Source organism: Daucus carota, chromosome 8 (assembly GCF_001625215.2).
Source record: "Daucus carota subsp. sativus chromosome 8, DH1 v3.0, whole genome shotgun sequence".
Classification (NCBI taxonomy): domain Eukaryota; kingdom Viridiplantae; phylum Streptophyta; class Magnoliopsida; order Apiales; family Apiaceae; genus Daucus; species Daucus carota.
Window position 1 is genome coordinate 23,547,801 of NC_030388.2, and position 23,821 is coordinate 23,571,621.

Here is a 23,821-nt window from a genome sequence, read left to right on the forward strand (position 1 = left end):
ACAGCTTAGGGAGGGAGGTTACAATAGTATTATTTGATAAATTATTGCAGTTTATAATCCTTAACTTTGACTTTATGAGCATATTAGTACTCATATTTTAAAACAGACAGTTAACATTTCAAAAATTTATAATGTGTTGCAGTTTGAAATTTTGCATTAAAAATTTCCCAAATTCGACTTTAGATTCTCTTTTCTCTAGTTAAATTAGATTTAAAAATAAATTATCATTTTTGATAAAATATCACTTTTTATATAAATGACAAGAAATATTGGTATAATGCGTATATTTATATTTTATAATAAATATCATGAAATATATTTTCTTTAAATTTAATATAATACTTATGAGTTTCTCATCATCGCGACTATCTCTCTTTATCAGTCATCATTGTCACCTTACAAGTCTTGATCGTCATTTAGTTAATGACAAATTATATCACCCGCCTATCACCCTATATAATAAAATAAAATATTTATATCTTTCAAAAGAAATCTGATTTACATTTGTCCATCCAAAGTTGACTAACAAACGTTTGTCAATGCTAACTTGATAATTAACATGATAAATATGAGGAAAAAATTCATCGACTTAAATCAAAATTTAATATGTTACATAGAAATGATTATAAAAGGGTTAATTATCAAACTCATCACTGAAGTCAACAAATGCTATCAACTTCATCACTGATTTCTACGGGGTCTCAAGTGACTCACTAAACTCGCTTAATTGTATCAAACTCATCACTGCCGTTAAAAAATGTAACGGAAGTTTAGACGGAATGACAGATTGGCTGTAGGGTTTGACATGTGTCAGGCCACATCATTTAAAGTTTATATGGAAATAAAGTATGCAATTTTTCTATTAAATTAATTTTAGAATATAATTATCTAAATAAATGCATGGAACTAAATCTTAAGATATAATTAACTAAACATCCAAGATTAACTTTTATATTTTTTATTAGATTATATTTATTTTTGAATTATATTGAAATTTTTTCTCTTTTAATATATTTTATTTATGTGAATATTATTGTTGGCAAAAAAATATTTTTAATTTCTTTTATAATACCAACTTTTTTAATTTTGCATCCTCCTTCTATTATTGAATCTTTGAAAATTTGTACTATGTTGTTGGCTGCTTCTACATCCAGATCTTTCCTCCTCAGCTTTTTTGATCTCCCTCTCAATTTATGTGGAACATATTTTTAAAAAGATTCAATAGTAACAATTTTAAAAAAGTTGGTGATATAAAAAAATTAAAAATATTTTTTTGCCAACAATAATATTCACATACATAAAATTTATTAAAAGAGAAAACATTTCAACATTATTCAAAAATAATTCTAATATAATAAAATATATAAAAGCTAATCTTGGATATTTAGTTAATTATATCTTGAAATTTAGTTCCATGCATTTATTTAGATAATTATATTCTAAAATTAATTTAATAAAAGGATTGCATACTTTATTTTCATATAAACCTCATATGATGTGGCCTGCCACATGTCAAGGCCTACTACCAATCTGTCATTCCGTCTAAATCTCCGTTACTTTTTTTAACGACAGTGATGAGTTTGATACCATTAAGCGATTTTAGTGAGCTACTTGAGACCCCGTGGAGACCAGTGATGAAGTTGATATCGTTTGTCGACTTAAGTGATGAGTTTGATAATTAACCCTTATAAAATAAGAGCTGTGAAAGTGTTTTACTTCAAGTTCAATGTAGAAATTTGCATACAAAACTTGTTATTTGGTGTATAAAGTGCATAATCTTATACATTAATGGCTTGAAAGCGAATAATTTCATCATTTATCTTCTTATAATAACTCATAAATAACTAAAAAAATTTAAATTCCACCTAAATAACTTATATTAGTCAAATTGGATAGATAAAGTCAAGAGATTTTATTACTTTCTTCATTTCAAAATAAATTATTTTCTATTTTATCTGTATTTATCATTATTTTTTGAAATTTCTTTTTTCATGTAAAAAATCAATTTTCCAAGATAATATAAAAAACATCTATACTATAATATAATAAAACATAGGTTTAATTTGTAGTCGTACAAAATTTTGGTTTGGTCATCTCCTCTATAACTACAAGTCGGTCACATGTAGACTTCTCTTACTCTTACAATATTAAAGAGTTTTATACCGTTCAAATTACAAACACTTGTGATGTAATACAAGATAAAAAAAAACTCTACCATTATTCTTTTAAATATAATTTATATATTATTTATATACTATATTATAATTATAATAAATCGATATTGATATAATTCGTAGTCGTCCAAAAAATGTAATTAGTTGGTAAATATCATCTGGTTAAAATCTAATTCATTAATACTAAAATACTAATAAGATGATGTTAAAATTTAAATTATAATTAATAAATTACGAATTCTACACCCGCCCGTGCTTCGCACGGGTTAAAGGCTAGTATATTTTTATATATTAAGTTAGATTTAAAATATGGAAACAACTACTATTATTTTACGATGGAAAGAGTATATACAAACCTAAAATCTAAAAAAAATTACCCGTTCTCAGTTCACACATTTGAATCACACGTTTGAATCATCAAACCATAGGTCTCCGGGCCCGTTTGCAACTCCAGCTTTGATCTCCACTTTTCTCCGGCATGGCTGCCGCCGACGCTCCGATCACCGTGAAGGAAATTTTATCTGTAATTCGCTCTTTTCAGTTTTGCTTTTTCGCCTTTCACCATTCAATTACTAAACTATATTTTATCATTGTTACTGGTTATCTAACTGATTATACACACTTTGCATTGCATTATCTCCTCTATCTATCTGTTACTTACTGTCGAACTGTTTCTGTTACTTAATAGTACTTGACTCATCTTTTGTGTGTAACTGATTGCATTAGTTTGTTACGAATACGGCATGACGGTCATGAATTTTGTTTTTGTTGAATTGTTGTTGCAACAGTTGAAAAGCATAGGGATTAAAGAACAATTTATTACTTTTACTAATGTTACTATGGAGTCGGAGAAGTATATATGTGTTCGTGAGACATTTCCGCAACACAGTGTTGTGATTATTGACATGAGCAGGCCAATGCAGCCTTTGAGGAGGCCTATTACAGCAGATTCAGCCCTCATGAATCCAAATGGAAGACTTTTAGCTCTCAAAGGTGTATTAGCTTAAACTCAATGTTTTGTGATTTGTTTCTTTCTAATTTATAAATAGTGTAGTCTCGTGATTGCTTGTAAGATTAGTTGGAAATAGATTTCTTAATCATTTTGCATAGACTAAAGCAGTATTGAGAAGTGATTAGGGCCTTGTATGTCTAAATAAAATGACTTATTAGGTTACCAATAACGGACATGTCATCCATGTCCTTGTTTTTTTCCGTTTTACTGGGTGTCGTGTCAGGGCCAGCTTGCACCGTCATACATGTTCTATTTGTTTTTTCCGATTGACCTAGTCTAAGTACTTTGGCAGGGGAAAAATTGGCCCGCCCCCTTGGAAAAAGCCTGGGTTTGGTATCATCTAAATTCTCAAGAACATTTCAGGTTGTGCACTAAATAGGAGTGTCTATCTCCCGGGTTCTGAAAGGAACCAAAATGAATTCAGCTCTAGTTTGGGTCCTTCACAATCAGAGTCCAGTTCGATTCTCATTCTTTTACATTCCGGTTCTTGATTCGGTTTTGGTCTGGCCACCACAAACCGTAAAAAATGCGAATCAAACCAAATATATATTGCCCCTATCTATCCACGTTCTTAACATTTGGGACAGAGGACACACATTTTAAGACTCCTATAAAATATATATAGTTTCATAAACTCTTATAATTTTTTTATGAATAAAAGTTTAATGTTTAAACTTTTACTCAAAAAAGAAAATTTCAAATATAAGTTATGAAACTATATTTTATATACACCTTATAATGCGTGCCAAACAGTGAATTTTTTTTTTAAAGAAATGAGAGGGACAAAGGTAGAATATATTTAATATTTGTATTATATATTTTTCGTCATATATTATATTGTAGTATATTTTCTATTTGTCTAATTACATATTATAATTCAATCATTAAATATGTTACTTTTGTAGGTTCTACAACGTAGTTTAGCACAAGATGATATACACTTGATAATATTACTTTATCACAAAATCTAATTGTCAAAATATATGAATTTAGAGTAAAAAAATATTAAGCCAAATTATAATTTTTTGGTTCTTTTGGTTTGGTTCCAAACCAAACCAAGATTTTTGGTTCAGTTCTTTCAGTAAAATGATTCCCATGTATTTCTTGAAATTTTGCTATTTCTTAAAATACTAATATGTATATCATTTATGTTATTAGTATAGAATAGATTTAATTGTAATTGATCAGGTATTAATTATATAAATTTACAAGTCATGCAATGCAAGGGCCTTCTTTGGTATTATATATTTTTTTAATGGTGTTAATATAATTTTATATAAAATAAATGGAAGTGTAATGTTAAAATTAAAGTATAAATTAAGTAATCATAGAGTTAAATTTTTTAATCTTAATATCTTGCTGATGTGAATCGAACCTTTGAATGTTTTTGGTATTTCCAATTTACCACACACACACACATATATGGTCCTACTCCAGTTCAAACCTCCTTAAAATAAAACTTAAAACTAAAATAAAAAATTTCTAAATCACATTTAGATGTAGCACATATGGTATGTAAATCGATAGGTGGGAGATGAAGAAAATACAGTGACGTCATATTTAAGAAAAAAGCTCATCGATTAACTGGAAAAATTAAATTAGAAACGGAGGGGGTCATGTGGGATCATGTGTGGGAGAGTGTATTTTAATTGTGTGTGGTGACTTTCAGGGGGCCATTAGATTAGATTAATCTAAGGGCTTAAATTAGTTTGTAGTTTTCATTTTAATTTTGTTTTGTATTTGAGCAATTGCACACACACACACACACACACACGTGTGTGTGTGTGTGTGTATTCAGGGTATTGGATATAATGGGTATTTGCTTTTGAAGGTCCAGTGGTTGTTATTAAGAGAGATACTGAAAAAAGGTTGACCAGACTACAAATCATACCCTATTTCGCTTAAAATAGTTATGGTTATGATAGTATAGATGGATGGCATGGACAAGATATATAGATAGATTATTGACTATTGAGAATAGCATGGATTATAATAATAAAATTGTAAAACGAATTGTTCCTTTATTTTTAAGATTTTACATGGTCCATAAGTTTAAGAATGACTCCTATAAAAGGAGATATAGCCTTTTATGATACGGGGACTTTTGATTGATATCAAAATTGAGAATTGTTCACTCTTGTTATGAGTTGCGATGATTGCAAATCACTCTCTTCCGCGGTTAGAAATCCTAGGGGCAGTGGTTTTTCTGCGGTTGGATATCCTTAGGCTCGTGATTTTCTGCTGTTAATTCACCAGATCTATCTTTTTATCTTTTTTGTTCCTGTCCTTGTCCTGAATAAATGGTCAATGCTCCACCACACAACTCTAAACAACTTATGTGTGTTTCAATATATTACTATATAAATTTGGTATATACTGATACATACATTAGATGAATGAATAATATTATACTTTGCTCTTACCCTATGTTCATTACTTTGCTTGAAGGGAGAAAAGAATATAAAGAAGCTGAAAAATAAATTAGGGAAAGAACTTTAAGAAAAATACATTGCATGCTCACAATTCTTCAAATGACAGAGGAGAAAATATGGGCATTATATAAAATATAAATATTTCTCTTTCTCTATCTCTCTCTCTCTTTCTCCCTCTCAGATGCACACACAAACTTATGCTTGTGGGGTTACAGAAGCATGAAGAGAGAAGTGCAGAATAATGTTTTTACCTATTGATGACAATGGTAAGGATAGGGTAAGAGCAAATGAGAGAAAACACAACTGTATTACGAAAGCACAGTATAAATTGCACCAAGTTAACTGTTATAATATTTGGTTTATTAAAATATTTGCAAGTTGACATGTAGTTTATCGAATAAACAAATGTTATTTATTAATCCATAATATTATTCTAATTAATAGTTAATATACTTTTGTAGCTTCACTTCCTGGAACTACTCAGGAGAACTTGCAAGTATTTAATATTGAGACGAAAGCAAAAATGAAGTCATGTCAGATGCCTGGGCAGGTGAGCTTCACTCTTTTAAACCTTGTCTATATCGTTTATTTTAGAAGTTGGCTGATGCTAACTTGATGCTTTTTCCAGGTCTCCTTTTGGAAGTGGATCACCCCAGAGTTGTTGGGCTTAGTAACTCAAGCATCTGTTTACCATTGGTCTATTGAAGGCAGGATACCTTTTCCTTTACCTGAACTGTCGAGAAGTCTATGGATTCCATTTTAACTTTTTTTACAAGCTCTCTCTTAGTTTCGATAATTTGATATTTTTACAGGCGATTCTGAACCTGTTAAGATGTTTGATAGAACCGCTAATTTAGCAAACAATCAAATAATCAATTATAAATGTGATTCTTCAGAAAAGTGGTTGGTTTTGATTGGAATTGCTCCTGGCTCACCAGAGGTACTCAGTTTCTTTATCCATTCTTCTGTGCTTGTTTATGTATATACAATTAATTATGTGTACTATATGTGTACTTGTACTAGTTTAGAATGGTATGGGGAGAGATATACAGTGGTGTTTCTGGGTTGCTCGAATTCTCTCATTATTTTGAATCATGTTATGGACTACGTTTTTTGCAGTATACAGCAGTTTTTATGATATTGTGGAACTGGAGCTTATTGTTGCTTATGGTGTCATTATTTTATGGAAATAATGGTCATGTAATTTTAGAACTGTCATGGAGTTGTGGCTGTTTGTTTTCCCTTATATGTAACTTTTGACTCTAAGCAAGTTATAAACTTTTTGGTCCATTGTTTGAATCTGACTTAAAACTGAATCATAAGTTGAACCTTTTAAAGTAGGAAAACGGTACCTTTTTGGCTAAAAGAAGGTACTTATATACAGTGACTTACTTTAAGTTTGTAATTTGATTTGATACAAATTGAAAATATCCTCACTGCATGTAACTAATTAATATTTGTTTTGTATCTAGTAACTTAAAATGTATAATACTAATAATTATATTATCTATAAAATGATTTGTTCTTACAAGTCATGAAAATATCTTCATTTTTCAAGATCAAACTTGCCCTTTGCTACTAGCTTTTGGGTGGGCCAAACTAGCTTTTAGGTCCAGAAAACTGTATTTTTCTTTATCAAACTTGCCCTTTTCCACTGAAGCTGCATGAAATTTTATGTTCCTTGTAGTCGTTCTATAATCCTGAAATCCTAAAGTAGTTTCTAAAGGTGCAGGTAGGACAGTTACTAGATATTCACAGTACAAAGATCTGTGCATATATATATATGCATATATATATATATATGTGTGTATATATCCATGAGTTTTGTATTTTACTTAAAGTTTAGAGAATCCATATTAGTATATTACTCTTTTCTGTCAGTGTCACTAATCGAGTAATTTGTCAATTTGGTGTAGATTGAGTTATAATCTCTGATGATATCAGTAGTTTACTTGCATAAATATCTATGTTCTCCATATTTACTCGCAATTTGTTATTATTTTATCTCCTGTGATGATTAATGTATTGAAAGTTGAACATATTGTATAATGTGTACTGTAGTAACTATTTTCACCAGTCTCTCCAAACTTGTTTTGCTTGAGCCTGCTTCTTGTTATGTTCATAGAGACCCCAGTTGGTCAAGGGGAACATGCAACTCTTTTCTGTGGATCAGCAGCGTAGTCAAGCTCTTGAAGCACATGCGGCATCATTTGCTTCATTCAAAGTGTGTGTGTTTTCTGATCTGCATGTGACTTTGCTGCCTGTTCAATATAAATATTACTGTATTCGTATTGTATACCACTCCTGAACAAAACATCTCACATTATCTTCCAAATCATCTTAGATTTCAGGTAATGAGCATCCATCAATTCTTATATCTTTTGCAACAAAAAGTATTAATGCTGGCCAGGCAACATCAAAGTTGCATATTATCGAACTTGGTGCCCAGCCAGGTACTTGTCTTCCTATATATATAATATATCTATGTTTTTCTTTTGGTTTTCTGATATGTTCATTTATCTATATATCAAATCCATATGGGCAACATGACCATTGCCCTTCAATTTATCTTTGTATTTCTGTTGGAAACTCTTCATTTTAGTCAAAACACATGCATAGAATTTAAATTGTTGTCGAGTCCAAACTTGTACTTACATCTGTGTGGACATTTCTAGCCAAGTCTGGGTACCATAGCTTATGGGAGAAAATAGAGTAACACACATTAAATAGGTCAAGAGCTCTTCCACCCATTTTCCATGATGTTAGCAAAATGCACTTGGTCCACGTACACCAAATTATATAGACGAGCAAATGATTATTATATGTTATTACTTGACAGTTGTCCTTATTTTGGTCTCTAGGCTCTATCTTATCTTTATGCCCATTTTGTCTTGTTTTTAAACCCCTCCAAACTTGTTTTGCTTGAGCCTGCTTCTTGTTATGTTCATAGAGACCCCAGTTGGTCAAGGGGAACATGCAACTCTTTTCTGTGGATCAGCAGCGTAGTCAAGCTCTTGAAGCACATGCGGCATCATTTGCTTCATTCAAAGTGTGTGTGTTTTCTGATCTGCATGTGACTTTGCTGCCTGTTCAATATAAATATTACTGTATTCGTATTGTATACCACTCCTGAACAAAACATCTCACATTATCTTCCAAATCATCTTAGATTTCAGGTAATGAGCATCCATCAATTCTTATATCTTTTGCAACAAAAAGTATTAATGCTGGCCAGGCAACATCAAAGTTGCATATTATCGAACTTGGTGCCCAGCCAGGTACTTGTCTTCCTATATATATAATATATCTATGTTTTTCTTTTGGTTTTCTGATATGTTCATTTATCTATATATCAAATCCATATGGGCAACATGACCATTGCCCTTCAATTTATCTTTGTATTTCTGTTGGAAACTCTTCATTTTAGTCAAAACACATGCATAGAATTTAAATTGTTGTCGAGTCCAAACTTGTACTTACATCTGTGTGGACATTTCTAGCCAAGTCTGGGTACCATAGCTTATGGGAGAAAATAGAGTAACACACATTAAATAGGTCAAGAGCTCTTCCACCCATTTTCCATGATGTTAGCAAAATGCACTTGGTCCACGTACACCAAATTATATAGACGAGCAAATGATTATTATATGTTATTACTTGACAGTTGTCCTTATTTTGGTCTCTAGGCTCTATCTTATCTTTATGCCCATTTTGTCTTGTTTTTAAACCCCTCCCCCCCCCCCCCCCCCCCCCAGGGATTGCAGCTTTTACAAAAAAACAAGCAGACCTTTTCTTTTCTCCTGATTTTGCTGATGACTTTCCAGTTGCCGTGCAGGTCTGCTGTCTGCATTTGCTTCTTAAAAAAATTGAATTTTGAACTTGTTTAATTTGCTATCTTGTAATTTGGCAGATATCTCATAGGTATAGCTTGATCCATGTGATTACCAAGCTTGGACTTCTATACGTTTATGACCTCAAAACAGCTGCAGCAGTATATACAAACAGGATTAGTCTGGATCCAATCTTTTTAACATCAGAATCTTCGTCAGGTAGGGGTTTCTATGCTATCAACCGAAGAGGTCAAGTGCTGCTGGCCACTGTAAATCAATCAACTATCGTCTCTTTTTGGTATTTCTTGATTCTTCTTGCAGCTCAACAATCCTAAGCTAGCTGTCGATCTTTCCGGCGGAAACTTACCTGTGGCAGAGAATTTGGTATATTGGTTCTGTTTCATCTATTCTTTAGTTTGTATATTTTGAAAAAATATGTTCAAATTGAGTGAGGGTTATATTTAGCAGTGGGGACTGGGGAGTAGAGTTAGGGTGCATCTTACATTTAGGGTTCAATTCCATTATTATGTTTTCTCTTAACTGTGGACAATGATCTCGCTTTAAAATCTGTACCAAAGCGGGAGCAGCTCTTAAAGTAGTAGAAGCCTTTGCTGAACAGAGGGATTTCCCATATTGTTGATATACTTAGAGCAGGTTTGTAACACCTAGTGCAGTGTGCTGTGCTGCTGTGGTATTCAGTAATTTTGTGCCGATGAACTTACTCTATATATCAGCTTTCAGAAAATTTAAAGTTCTTTTCCTTTGGATTCTAATTATTAAAAACCAACTAATGTTTTCGCCAGGTTGGTTATACACCTCATGATTATCTGTTTCTTCTGCAAACAATTCTTCGATCAGATTCTCGGGTAGGCAAATAATGTTCATGATTCCTGTGCTAAATCTCACACATTATTGCTCAGATTATTGTAAAAAGCATCAAGTATTTTAAATCGACGATGACATATCAATTTTTTTCCTGAAGGTTTTCTCTGACATATTTCCTTTAGTTCTAAGAATATTTTCTGATAAAGATTTTAATTATTAAGATATCACAAATATATTAACAGATTTGTTGTACAGGAGACTTTGAATATAAAATTTGTTGCAATTTTTTTTCTTTACAGGGGGCTGTTAAGTTTGCGCTCATGATGGCTCACATGGAGGGAGGCTGTCCAGTTGATTACAACATCATAACCGACCTTTTCATCGAGGTTCCTACAATCACAATGTCCACACCCTCAATGTTGAATCTATACTATTCTACTGGTTTGCATTTATACATAAGCCTTTTCTAGCTGAGAAAAATATATTTGATGTTTAATATACCATTCAGTTGTTTGGGGCTAACGAGTTTTCACTATATAGGCCTTTATAATAATACTATCAAATAACCGGTGCCAAGCACGGGTTTAGCTGAACTTATCTGATAAACAGAATTTGTTGCTTCCACTTATAATAGATCTAATTTGAAGATTGTAGATTAATGACGACAAAAAAAAGGTTATAGATTAATAGTGTTTCTCATTCTTTTAGAAGAGTTTCAATTATTAAAAAATGAAAATATAAATAAATAATTACATAGTGCTGATAACCTAAGTTACCCGGACTCGGGTACGGGTGTCGGACACGGGTGTAGATCCGTGTGTCGGGTTCTTCATTTTCAAACATTTAAGATCCTTGGATGTGGATCCGAATTTGGACACAGGTACCGGGACTCGGTCAGTGTCGGACACGGGTTCGGGGACTCGGTATATAAATTTAGCATATGTTTAATATTTCTAGTATGTCATGTAATTTACATAATATGCATTTCTCAAATAAAACAATTACAAATTACTGGAATCATAAATATGAATGAATAGCTTCACCCAGCAAACAAAATATAAATGTCTTCCTGCCTCATTTTTAACACACCATTAAAATTGATTCTCCAAATCTGAGTTTCATACTTAAACTAAACATAAGAATTAGTACCAAAAAGCCAAAGTTCCATACTCAAGCATCAGTGCATAACAGTTTTGTAAATTAACTTAGACTTAACAGTAACAATTAAAATGAAAGTGAAAAGATATAGAATGAAAATTCAGGTCTTCAAATAAGCTAGATGTCTTCCTCCTCCCCATCCTGTATCATTGCTTCAAATTCTGGTTCATCAAGTGAGAGCTGAGCAAATTCTCCAATATTTCCATCGGGATCAAAATTGTCTCCACCTAACAAATGATAAATACTTACTAACTACACAATATAAAATATATTAGAATTGATATATATAATATAATTATTATATATAACTTGAAAGACACCGACAAACATCCCACAATTTTGAAGGTCCTTTGACATATTCATCATCCTTACGTGAAAGCACACGGAGGTTATTATGCACAAAAACTAAGTCTTCCGTCGTGGATGTCTCCAATCTGTTTCTCTTCACTGTTTGAATTAGTGAGTAAGTGCTCCAATTTCTCTCAATACACGAAGAAGAAGCTGGTTGTTCAAGTAATTTGAACGCTAAAGCTTGTAACATTGGCGTACTTGTTCTATGATTTTCCCACCAAGAAACTGCACTCTCTGTAATTCTACCATCAATGACATGAGCCTGATTGAAATACCCACTTCCTGTAGAAAAAGCTCCGAACTCGGTAAAGACTTTTTGCAAGTCAGTAGGATTTAGAAACAACCTCTTGAAACATTTGTTTCTATTAATAGAAACTTCTTCATCTTCATGTGGAGAGATTCTCATTATTCCATTATTCCCCCCTCGAAGCCAGCCTTCACAATAGTATTTAGGCACCAAAGAGTGGGCAAGGCAGTGTAGTGCCGTGTTACTTTTATTCCACCTGCTCACCAATATATGGTGAATAGCTTCAAAAAATTCTGATTTCCCAGTAATCAAATCCTCACCTTCATGTGTAAATATAACCTTCTTCACATTCTCTATCATAGAGTCCCACATATCATAAATAAGATGCAACACAGCAGCGTCCTTATCATCTTCTCTCAACATTCCAACAATTGGTTCAGTAATGGCTAAAATATATTCTAATTGATCCCACTAAAAATCATCCACAATACATCTTTTTACTTCCCTTGCCTTGTTAGCGATGACATTATATAGTTAATATTAAAACTATTTATTTTAATTATAATAATGTATCTCTGACATAATCATAATTTTAACGACCTCAAATTGTAATTAAAATTTAAAATTTCAAATGACTCATAACCAAATTAGGTGAGATAAGTATATATATATTTTACGATTTTAAATTGTATAAGTGAAAATCAAAATTCAAGTTTGAAACTCGGCTTGTAATAAAATATTAAAAATTATAAAGACTCAACAAGGCTCGCGAATAATTTAAAATTCGAAAGGTTGAATCATTTACATCATAATTGACACATATGTAATCAAATTTGAGTTGGTCAATATGGTCAAATTGACGGATCGGACACAGATCCTAAAAGGTTTCATCAGTTATTAAAAGTGTGTATATAGTATAAATATGTATTGAAATTTGTGCTTTGCACGAACTTAAATTAGTTATTTTAATAGATTATTTTATTATATATACATAAATATTTTACAATTTGTAATATTTTTATGATCATGCATATACTTATAATTGTATGTTTAAAAATATATAAATGACTAATTCTAAATAAACATAAAATCCTATTATTGTATTAGTATACCTATTCTATGTATCTTAACATAAGCACAAACTCTCCGATTCTTGTATGTTTTATTAAGCAGATGCTCCCTTGAGACATAGAATTTGTAATTAGTGATTTTTTTTGGAATCTATTTTATTTGGTTTCTATTTGATCACTTGCCTGTATATATATATATTGTTTATTATGATAATCTGGATTATAATAGAGAATAATTTGGTGGCTAAGTGCGGGTTTATTATTAGAATTTTTGTGATTGATATTGAACTGAAAATTGTTTTTCTCTTTGTTATGGGTTACGACCCATGCATATTCTTCTTTTCTTTGGTTGAAAAATCCTAGGCGTAGTGGTTCTTCTGCGGTTGGATCAACTGAGGCTCGTGGTTCCCAGGGTCATCTATCTTTTTTGTTGTTTTTCTTCCTGTACTGCATCATTGACCCTTAGCGCCCCAGGCATGTACTGTTCATACCAAATTTCTATAAAAATGTAATAAATTTTATGTATATTAACATAAGCACAAACTCTCTGATTCTTGTATGTTTTATTAAGCAGATGCTCTTGAGACATATAATTTTTGTAAGACTACTCTTTTGTAAGTAATTAATTATTTAACCTTTATGTTTCATTTTTCTTAGAGGAAGTTGATACGAGAGGCCACAACATTTCTGTTGGAAGTCCTGAAGCCCAATTTACCGGAACATGCTTTCCTGCAAACTAGGGTGGTTTTCTTTTATAATTACCAACTGACTCCTACATAGTTAACCTTAATTAACATCATATGGTTTATAATTCTATAGGTTTTGGAGATAAATATTTTTACTTACCCCAATGTTGTGGAGGCTATACTAGAAAATGGAATGTTTAGTTATTATAATCGTCCGCGCATTTCTCAACTTTGTAAAGAAGCTGGTCTTTATGTTGAGCTCGTCGGGTACACTTTCAACTTAACTATTTGTGAATTTCAGGATATTGTTATTTTACAACTTGATAATGAATTCAAGCTGTTGCATAAGCACTGTGTTAAACGTGTTATTGCGAATACTCATGTATTGTGTATCACCTATATATGAGGGATGAGTGTTTATATTGTTTTGTGAAGGCATGAAGAGGTTTAGTGCTCGACTTCTAAAGCCGATGGTTGTCCCTAAAGATTCACTACTTATAACTGTAGTGGAGATGATATATGCTATCTTATGGGGTGACAATAAGAGCATGGTTTTAAAGTTTCACTGGTAAGAAAATTTTAGTATTTTATTGACATTTCTAAAATCTAGACTAAATGTTCAATATATGTGTTTTTTCTTGCTAGGCAATGGCTTACTCGACAGTTTTATGGATGCTGGAAGAGTCCTGATCACAATGTAACTTCTCTGATGTACTAGCACCAAAGCCCGACTTTTTTGGTATCTTGACAGGGGTATTTGAAGATTTGAATTTTTCCCTTCAAATATCTTGTTCCTGCATAGAAATATAGAATCAAGACGGATGGAAATATAAGGAATCTGAGCCACCCATATATGTTGGAGTAAAGGAATATGTGAGCAGGATGATTGTAAAGTGTAAAGGGTTAGATCGGCTAAACTTGCAATGATGTAATTAACCGTGGATGAGTTCATGAAGTATACAAGGGTTGGTGGAACCTACCAACCAGATGTAGAATGACCATGTTTATTGTTTAACTTGATCTAATTTGATTTGTTTTTGTCACGATACATAATCGGATACATAATCGGGTGGCGGATGCAGGATTTAGTATATGGTGTGTCACATATTTCATCAAACACCTTGCAGTCTTTATTTTTTCTTTTTCAAATTGTGATTTTTAAAAAATCTAAAACTATGAGTATAATAGAGGAGAATTCTGAATAGTCATATCACAAGAACTTGAAGTTTTAGAGTGAAGAAAATCAATTGACGGAGAAGCCAGAACATTTGACGGAGACAGGAAAAGCTGTGTACCAATTACAAGATGTATACATAAGTACACATATAAATGTAAAAAAACTAAAAAATAATAAAGGTAGGTCACATGCACTATCATTAGCAATGGTACATCCGCCACTGTACATAATTAAAAAGCCGAATTTACCCGTGATGGGTGGGAACAGTCCATAACCCGAGATTTAAAATATACCGGCTAGCGGTTCCCCATAAAAAAAACAGAATTTCAAATATTTTAGGATATAATTATTCATTAAAAAATCAACCAGATTGTAAGCTTGTCAATAATTGTGCAACACACTGAAAATTCTAGTAATATAATTTGTGTGCAGTAGCCAGTGGCCCAGTAGCAACAAAACGTCAAAAATTGGAGTTTTTAATTTTCATTTATCAAGCTAAATAATTATTGTCTACAAGTGCAGCCGACAATTCAACTTGGTAATGGATGGTAGACCAGGGGAAGTTTTCAGATGACTACCCTTCCCCTGGTAGCTATGGTGATTCTCAGAAAGTGCTTGAATATCTACACAAGTCCTCAGCACTCATAACCAGTATATCAGTGAAACAAGGATTAGAAGGTCAGAAAGGAAACAAACAGAAACAAAAGTTACAAAGATGAGGGCACATGAACTATCTTCGTACCTCGTGTTCCTTGCTCTAATCATCTCAAATTCTAGCGCTAGACTAAGTGGAAACGAAAGAGATCAACAAGCATTATTGGCCTTCAGAGCAAAGATCTTTAATGATCCCCTCGGAGTTTTTAGCTCATGGAATATGTCTCTCCACTTCTGCAGTTGGGTAGGGATTACATGCAGTAAACAGCACAAAAGAGTCACCAGCATAAACCTCTCATCTAAAGCTCTGGTAGGTTCTTTGTCTCCTGATGTAGGAAACATGAGTTTTCTGAGTGAAATCATTCTCTACGACAACCATCTTCAAGGCGCAATTCCTCAAGAAGTAGACCGGCTTTTCAGGCTAAAAGTTCTAAACTTAGGACAAAATGCTTTTGAAGGAAGCATACCAAATACCTTGGGACGACTTAATAGGTTGGTCATTCTCAAACTTTTTTCCAATAAACTCTCCGGTGTGATCCCAACTTCTGTTTTCAATCTTTCGTCACTGAATGTCTTCAATTTGGCCAATAATCAACTTCAAGGAAGTATACCTTCAGGCTTTGGGTCGACTCTTCCCAATCTGCAAAAGATTCAGTTATCAGATAACAAATTCAGTGGAAGCATTCCCATGTCACTTTATAATGCTTCTAAACTTCAAACTATTGATTTGCAGTTCAACAATTTTAGTGGCCCCATATCTGTAGATTGTAGAAGGTTACTGTATCTTCAAAAACTGAGTCTGGAAAATAATAATCTCGGACTTGGGGAAGAGGATGACTCAAATTTTTTTTGACTCATTAAAAAATTGCCGCAGCTTAAAGATATTGGAACTGGGGGCCAACAATTTACAAGGATCACTATCCCGTTCTATTGCTAATCTATCAGTTGAGCTAACAATGATAAGCTTAGCAGATAATCAGATCTCAGGAAGCATCCCTCCCGATATATCAAAATTTATCAACTTGATCTTTTTATCTTTAGAAGGAAACAACTTCACCGGCATTATTCCCCCTGAAATCACCGAACTTGGAAAGTTGCAACGTGTTCTTCTTTCTAACAATAGATTTTCAGGGAACATTCCAGCCTCCATTGGGAACCTATCTATGTTGGATGAGATACATTTACAAAATAATGATTTGAACGGAATGATTCCTCCTAGTTTTGGAAATTGTCCAATGTTGGTCCTCTTGGATTTGTCTCAAAATAACCTCAGCGGGACTATCCCTAACGAACTTTTTCAGGTTACTCCTTTTTCTGTCAAATTAAATATTTCTCGAAACCATTTGGTTGGATCACTACCGGCAGGTATTGGTGCTTTGAAAACCTTAGTTGAATTGGATATCTCTGAAAATGAGTTTGCTGGTTTCATTCCAGCAGAGCTTGGCGACTGTGTCACCCTTGATTCACTATACATGCAAGGCAACTTCTTACAGGGCAATATCTCCCAATCAATGAAAAAGTTGAGAGGTCTGCGGAATGTTGATCTTTCTCGCAATAATTTATCTGGGAAAATCCCAGATTTTTTTGAAAACCTATCCTTGAAATATCTAAATCTAAGCTGGAATCATTTTAAAGGAGAGTTACATACAAAAGGAGTATTTGCAAATGCAAGTGCATTTTCAATAGTAGGCAACAAAGGGCTCTGTGGAGGCATACCTGAACTGCGGCTACGAAGATGCAGTACACACAAAATGTCTTGGGTACAAATTTTAATCATGATAGGTTCTATACAAGTTCTTCTCGTTGTCGGTTGCCTTTTGTGGCTTAGAAGGAAAAAAACTGAAACACGTGCAGTATCAATTGGACCTGCATCAGTATTTCTGATCAGATTGTCATATGAGCTTCTCCACCAAGCAACTGACGGGTTCTCACGGGCCAACTTGGTCAGCGAGGGTGGTTTTGGGTCGGTGTACAAAGGAGAACTGGGTGCACAGTACAGTGAAAACGCTGTTGCCATTAAAGTATTCAATGAAGGAGCAGCCAACAATTTCAACACGGAGTGTGGAGCCCTACAAAATATACGCCACAGAAACATTGTTAAGATCAGGAGTACATGCAAAAGCATCGAAAGAAGCGGCAAAGAGTTTACAGCTATCATTTACGACTTTATGGAGAATGGAAGCTTAGATAGGTGGCAATATTTAACATGTCGAACATCTCATCATGAGCTTAGCATGCCTCAGATTCTGAACCTAAAGAACAGAATAAACATAGCGATTGATGTGGCTAGTGCGCTTGATTATCTTCATAATCAATTGATTGATCCCTTAATACATTGTAACCTAAGACAAAGCAATATTTTGCTAGATGCAGAAATGAGTGCATATGTATCAAACTTTGGACTGGCAAAGTTTCTTGCAGATCAATGGCATTCTGATGGATTCACAGGACCCTCTGAATATGCACCTCCAGGTAAAATAACTATACAATTTCAACTTCATACATGATCTTTTGTATTGTGTAGTTTTCTCTTGGCCAAATCAGTTGAGATCTGGTCAGATTCACCCCCAAGTTGGGATAGAATCAGAGAATTTGCCTTGGGATAGAAACTAAAATAGAAACTAATGTTATTAAGAGAATGGGAAGGTTTGGCCGTTTGGGGACCCAAGGATGGACCCCGAGGTAGACCTGGCGAGGCTTAGGTGGGGCCTAGTGGGGTCAAGGTGGGGCCTAGTGGGAACGGGTTGGGGTCAAGTGTGGGCTCTTAAGCCTTTTTGGAGCCTGTCCAGCGCGGGGTGGATTGAGTGAGGCTGGGGATGGGCCTCAGGTGGATGATGTCATCCAGGGGTGAGTGCAGTAATTTGTCTTGGTTTTTGTTTAAGGTTTCTATATATTGGTTCAATAGCCTATATATATATTCATATGCTTGGTGGAAAATTCTAATTATCATCGGCTTTGAAATTCTATGCACAAGAGTACTATCAGGGAAGCATGGTGTCAACTAAGGGAGATGTCTGCAGCTATGGAATAATATTACTGGAGTCTGGAGATGCTAACAGGGAAGAAGATTACTGACCCTATGTTTGATAGATCCTATAAGCTTCAGAACTTTGTTTCCAATGCTTTGTCGGACAGGGTAATTGATGTTATTGACCCATTCAATCTACATGAACTTAGTAGATATGATGCAGCAATGGCAATGGATTGTCTAGAGATGCTTTTAGACATTGGTGTGAGATGTGCCCTGGAGTCACCGCAGTTTCGGCCGGACATTAAAGATACCTTGAGCATTCTGGAAACAGTTAGAAGGGTTTTCGAGGTTCTTATAATCTCTAAAAGTCTTAAAATTTTAACATTAGAACACAATGATCAGTGTGCACACAAATACAAATCACTAGCATCCTTGTGGCTGTTGAACACCATAAACTCATCTGTTAAAGCATATGCACCAACTGGGAAAAAAAAAAATTCATCCAATAAAACGAATTGACGTATTTCATTAATGCAAGGTCCGTCAATGAAATGGACACCAATCCGATACTCTACCAAATATTGATGGAGTGGGTTATGGATCGGTGGCTATCAATTTGATTGATGGATCAATAAATGTCTGTCGCATAGGTAAAGGTGCATCAATATGTTGATTGGACCATTTGATGAATTAAAGAAAGAGAATTTGATGCGAATAGTAATCAAATTGATTTGATAAATTTATCAACTGAAGCTCCAAATAGGTGCATATGCTCTTACAGATTGATTAATACTATTCAATTAATAGTTTTCCTGTGTCAAAAAAAAATTAAATAAAATGTTTTGCTTCAGGACAATACAGGTGGTACTGAGACATATACTACAGGAAGTTTTCAAGATGCAGTCTTGGTGGCTCAAATAAATTCGAGATCTCTACCATGGAACAGGTACAATTTTCCATAGTTTTAATTAGAGCCTGACAATCATGTCGTTTCGTGTTTTCGTGTACTCATAGCTAAAACCGAAAACGATCCGAAATCATTTCGTGTACCTGTTTACCCGATCCGAATACGAAACGAAATCTTTTGTGTAAACACGAAAAGAAACAAAAAGTACACGAATTAATTTCGTTTACTTTCATGCACTTTTGGTTTATATGAAACAGTCGAAATAATTATACCCGAATACACGAAACAGACAAGAAATACTAATGAATATATAAAATAAGTATGTGTATATTGTTATAATACATATATTTATAAGAATATATATTACGTATATATAATATATTATAATATATAAAAACTAAAAATTATATATAAAATATTTCGTGTACTTTCGTGTTCCGAAAATGAAAATTCATATCCGACACGAAATCTATCGTGTGATTTCGGGTTCATGTACTTGTGTGTTTCATGTATTGAAAATCAAAACCCATAACTGTTTTTTCGTGTCGTTACGTTTCGTGTTAGCTTGTCAAGTGTTAAATTGCCGGGCTTGGTTTTAATGCATACAGATGTATCAATCACACTTTGAATCTTTTATTTAATGTCCAAACGGTGTAGGTTAGAAGTTCCAGAAGTGCCCTCTCGAAATCTAGTAGAAAGAAATTCAGGTGGAGCCGACAGGAATGTAGCCGCAACAAGGCAATCGATGGATCCTTCCCCTCAGATGGCTCCAAATTCAGTCACAGTGTCATACACAAGGCAGTTGAGGGATCCTTCCCCTCAGATGGCTCCAAATTTAGCCACAGTGTCATACATGGATCTCCATAAAGCAACTAATGGGTTTTCCTCAGCCAACTTAGTCGGTGCAGGTGGTTTCGGTTCTGTTTACAAAGGAACATTTGATCAAGAATATGTTCGTCTTCTCTTAGGGGATAGTGGGATAGAAGATGAGATCGGAATAGCTATTGCAATCAAAGTATTTAACCTTCAACGTAGAGGTGCAGTAAAAAGTTTCAACACCGAGTATCAAACTTTAAACGACATTGACCACACATATCTTGTCAAGCTTATAACTACATGCACAAGTGTGGATCAGGATGGTCACGACTTTCGAGCTATTCTTTTTGAGTTCATGGATCAAGGGAGTTTAGAGATGTGGCTGCATCCAACATATAAAAGTAACCATCATGGTCCCATTAAACCTCGAATACTGACCCTTTATGCCAGAATAAGCATAGGAATTGACATAGCCTATGCCCTCGATTATCTTCATAATCAATGCAAGAATCAAATAATCCATTGTGATCTAAAACCAGGCAACATTTTGATAGACAAAAACATGTTTGCACGCATTGCAGATTTTGGATTGGCGATAACTCTTCCTGAATACCCAAGTATGAACCTTTGCAGCAGCTCAACTGGAATACGAGGAACCACCGGATATATAGCTCCAGGTAAAGTTACTATAAAACTTAGAATAATATGAATTCACCGGGGCTAAATGTAAGACATGATCAGTTTTAGCTTAGCATAGAACGAGTATACAACGTATACTATTTTTTTTTTCTTTTGCCCCAAGTATACTCATTATTTTCTATGAAGTAGATAGAACAAAAAAGAACAAGAATTTATAAGCTATGAAAGGCCAGAGTCCGCCCCTCCTCCCTAGCTTGAATCACAGATATTATCATGCCTACATAAAATAAATTAAAACTCACATCACTAATATTTATCACATTACTAATATTTAGGTATTATGCTCTCATAGTATCATTATTTTGTTTACAACATCAATGTTTATATGCTATTTTCTTGTTAAATTATAAAAGATGACATCTTCAATGTTTATGCAGCATTTTCCTATTAATTTGATGATTAATCTTCAACTAACTTCTTTTACTTTCTTTCTCCATAACTACAACATCCATTAGACCATTAATTCTCCCTCATACCCATTTACTCTTTTATCTCTTTCTTATTTTTATTTGCACATATATTTGTCAACTTATTTTACATTTTTACATAAAATAAATATTTATGGTTAGTGATGTTTAACCAATTTTTATATTTTTAATTTATTCAACTTATTATAATTGTATGCTCATTAAAAAAAAATTGCATGTTTAAATATTATTATTAATATATATTGAAAATTATTTATATAAAAATATGATTTTTTTTTGTTGGGTACAGAACTTGAACAATTCAGGCAAAGGAAAATTCTCTAATGGCTTGTTTGGAAACTTGAATTTCATATGAAATTCTAGATCTGATCAAAAGACATGTTTGGATACATTAAAAAAGTTTGATTTGGATTTCATTTAAAATCCCGGACATTCTAATACTAGTTTAAAGTTGAGAATTTGAAATGACGCCTTAAATCGTGTTATTTGAAATCAAGAATTTGAAATGATATACATGTTTCCAAACAAAATCTAATAAGATTTGCTTTTATATCTTTTATATGTCTTACATATGCTGGTATTCGAGTCTTTATAAAGATAGACATATATATATGTGTAGATTCTTCCTAGAACTCATCATAAATTAGATACATCAATAAATTTGGCAGAGATTATTCTGTAATTGTCCTCTATTATGTAATTTGTGGCTAAAGCTTTTACTTTAATATTTTCTTCGCTATTAGAATATGGTCTAGGATGCAAGATGACAACCAAGGGAGACACATACAGCTTTGGGATTCTATTACTGGAGATGCTGACAGGGAAGAAGCCTACTAATCGTATGTTTCGGGGAGGGCTTAACCTTCACAATTTTGTTTCGCTGTCCTTACCTGACGACGTGATTAAAATTACTGACCCACTCATGAAGGTAATGACATCTGCAAATAAAGGGGATGACAAACGAGTAGAGGATTGCCTGACTAGAATGTACAGTATTGGTCTAGCATGCTCCAAGACATCAGCAAAGGACCGACCAGACATGCGTGATGTATTATATGAGCTGGAATCCATTAGGAACATCTTCTAGCTTGAATATAGTTGCGCTACCTCGCCTTTTGAAAGAATAACACGAAGACAGAAACTTAGGTCCCTCAATGTTGATTTGCACTGCAGTACAATCTCATTAATCCAATATTCTTTCTCGGACCTAAGAATCTTGTTTCTATTGTATTTTATTATTAGTACTAAACAAGTAAGTATATTTTTGGTCTTGGCATACGTTGATGAGCCTAGAAGGGATTTAAAATGCATATTTTCTACATATAAATTGTCACAAATTTATCGAGAAGGAACAAATTTTACCTGCAATGTGTGCAGTGCAATGTTAAGCTTCGGAGCAACTCCCGGGAAAACAATTTATCAACTTCCAGGTATATCGTCTGCACACAGAAAACTAAAATAATTTCACGGAATTTTACATCAAAGATTTTTTTTTTTTTTTTGAGCATTTTAACAAACAGGTGGAGTGTTGGAACCTTATACAACTATGATTCTTACATTGAGAAAATACTTATGCGAAGTTCCCACTTGCTTACAGGACTGTAAGCCGGTATGGATCGGTTGTCAATCACGCTCGTTGATATCATGCTCGTGAATAATACTCCCCTGCTCCCTCAGGTTCTTAACCGAAAGGGACGGATGTTCAGCTTTCAGGCGTCTGTACTCTGTAGTATAGTTTAATAGTTTTATGAATCATTCTAACCCTTTTTTTTGTCGGATTAAAATTAATATTTAAATTTTTATTTTAAATATTTGATTATAGATTTGAAAAAACGGATGAAATTAGTAGTTGATTTTAATTTCTGTAAATAAAAATTTATTATTATCAAAAAGTCGTATAATTTAAAGAATTTAGAGAAATATCTGATAAAAGAAAATGTAAAAAATTTAGAGAAATTCTCTATGATACACTCATAGATTTGGCTTTTCCCGTTGGTACACCTACTTTTTTGACTGCTACGAGTGATACCACCATGGTAATAAATGTCGTAGTAGTGCACTCTCCCGTTAGTCGAAACGTTAGAAAAACGTTAGGAGGGTCAGTTTTTCAAAAAATTAACAATAAAATAAAGATTTTAAGTTTAAAATAAAAAAACAAGCGGACACACATAACAGATGTCACACGAAGGTAGTGGACACTTCATCACTTCGAGAACAGCGAGTTAGGGTTTAAGCGAGAGCGAGAGCGAGGGTTTTGCCAGCAAGGAGGAAATCTCTTCATCACTGAATCTCAAGCTCGAGTACAAATCTCTTCGTTTTTTCAGGTATGTACTCTGTCTTTGTTGCCCTTTTCGAACTCGCTTTTTCTTCATATATATTCGTTT

At 33.5% G+C, this 23,821-nt stretch overlaps 4 protein-coding genes across 32 annotated transcripts; 3 read left to right on the forward strand and 1 right to left on the reverse strand.

Moving 5' to 3' along the window:
• Positions 1-2,470: 2,470 nt before the first annotated feature.
• LOC108199260 (clathrin heavy chain 1-like) lies at positions 2,471-14,831 on the forward strand. Of its 28 annotated transcripts, XM_064082926.1 has the most exons (18): positions 2,471-2,697; positions 2,963-3,167; positions 6,080-6,168; positions 6,247-6,325; positions 6,431-6,558; positions 7,744-7,844; positions 7,963-8,071; positions 8,569-8,667; positions 8,788-8,896; positions 9,374-9,453; positions 9,529-9,667; positions 9,770-9,832; positions 10,252-10,314; positions 10,573-10,659; positions 13,757-13,840; positions 13,919-14,052; positions 14,221-14,353; positions 14,431-14,831. In XM_064082926.1, the coding sequence occupies exons 1-12, from the start codon at positions 2,653-2,655 to the stop codon at positions 9,781-9,783; spliced, it is 1,197 nt and encodes a 398-aa protein (XP_063938996.1). In that variant the 5' UTR covers positions 2,471-2,652; the 3' UTR covers positions 9,784-9,832; positions 10,252-10,314; positions 10,573-10,659; positions 13,757-13,840; positions 13,919-14,052; positions 14,221-14,353; positions 14,431-14,831. The 28 variants fall into 28 exon arrangements, with proteins under 28 accessions (XP_063938996.1, XP_063938998.1, XP_063938985.1 ...); XM_064082928.1 differs by having other exon boundaries at positions 8,569-8,669; positions 9,529-9,539; positions 9,668-10,314; XM_064082915.1 differs by adding an exon at positions 13,463-13,573 and having other exon boundaries at positions 9,529-10,314.
• LOC108199263 (uncharacterized) lies at positions 11,320-12,452 on the reverse strand. The gene is made up of 2 exons (XM_064082936.1): positions 11,756-12,452; positions 11,320-11,658 (listed from the first exon to the last, which is right to left on the reverse strand). The coding sequence occupies exons 1-2, from the start codon at positions 12,450-12,452 to the stop codon at positions 11,549-11,551; spliced, it is 807 nt and encodes a 268-aa protein (XP_063939006.1). The 3' UTR covers positions 11,320-11,548.
• An 846-nt stretch (positions 14,832-15,677) lies between the features above and the next one.
• LOC108198393 (putative receptor-like protein kinase At3g47110) lies at positions 15,678-18,229 on the forward strand. Its single transcript, XM_017366144.2, has 3 exons — positions 15,678-16,390; positions 16,491-18,088; positions 18,141-18,229. The coding sequence occupies exons 1-3, from the start codon at positions 15,678-15,680 to the stop codon at positions 18,227-18,229; spliced, it is 2,400 nt and encodes a 799-aa protein (XP_017221633.2).
• Positions 18,230-18,328: 99 nt separating this feature from the next.
• LOC108199259 (probable LRR receptor-like serine/threonine-protein kinase At3g47570) lies at positions 18,329-22,715 on the forward strand. 2 transcript variants are annotated; one of them, XM_064082868.1, is made up of 5 exons: positions 18,329-18,463; positions 18,591-18,935; positions 19,439-19,533; positions 20,152-20,987; positions 22,181-22,715. In XM_064082868.1, exons 2-5 carry the CDS (start codon positions 18,666-18,668, stop codon positions 22,522-22,524), a joined length of 1,545 nt encoding a protein of 514 aa, XP_063938938.1. In that variant the 5' UTR covers positions 18,329-18,463; positions 18,591-18,665; the 3' UTR covers positions 22,525-22,715. The 2 variants fall into 2 exon arrangements, with proteins under 2 accessions (XP_063938938.1, XP_063938940.1); XM_064082870.1 differs by lacking the exon at positions 18,329-18,463 and having other exon boundaries at positions 18,469-18,935; positions 20,152-20,276; positions 20,343-20,987.
• Positions 22,716-23,821: the final 1,106 nt, after the last annotated feature.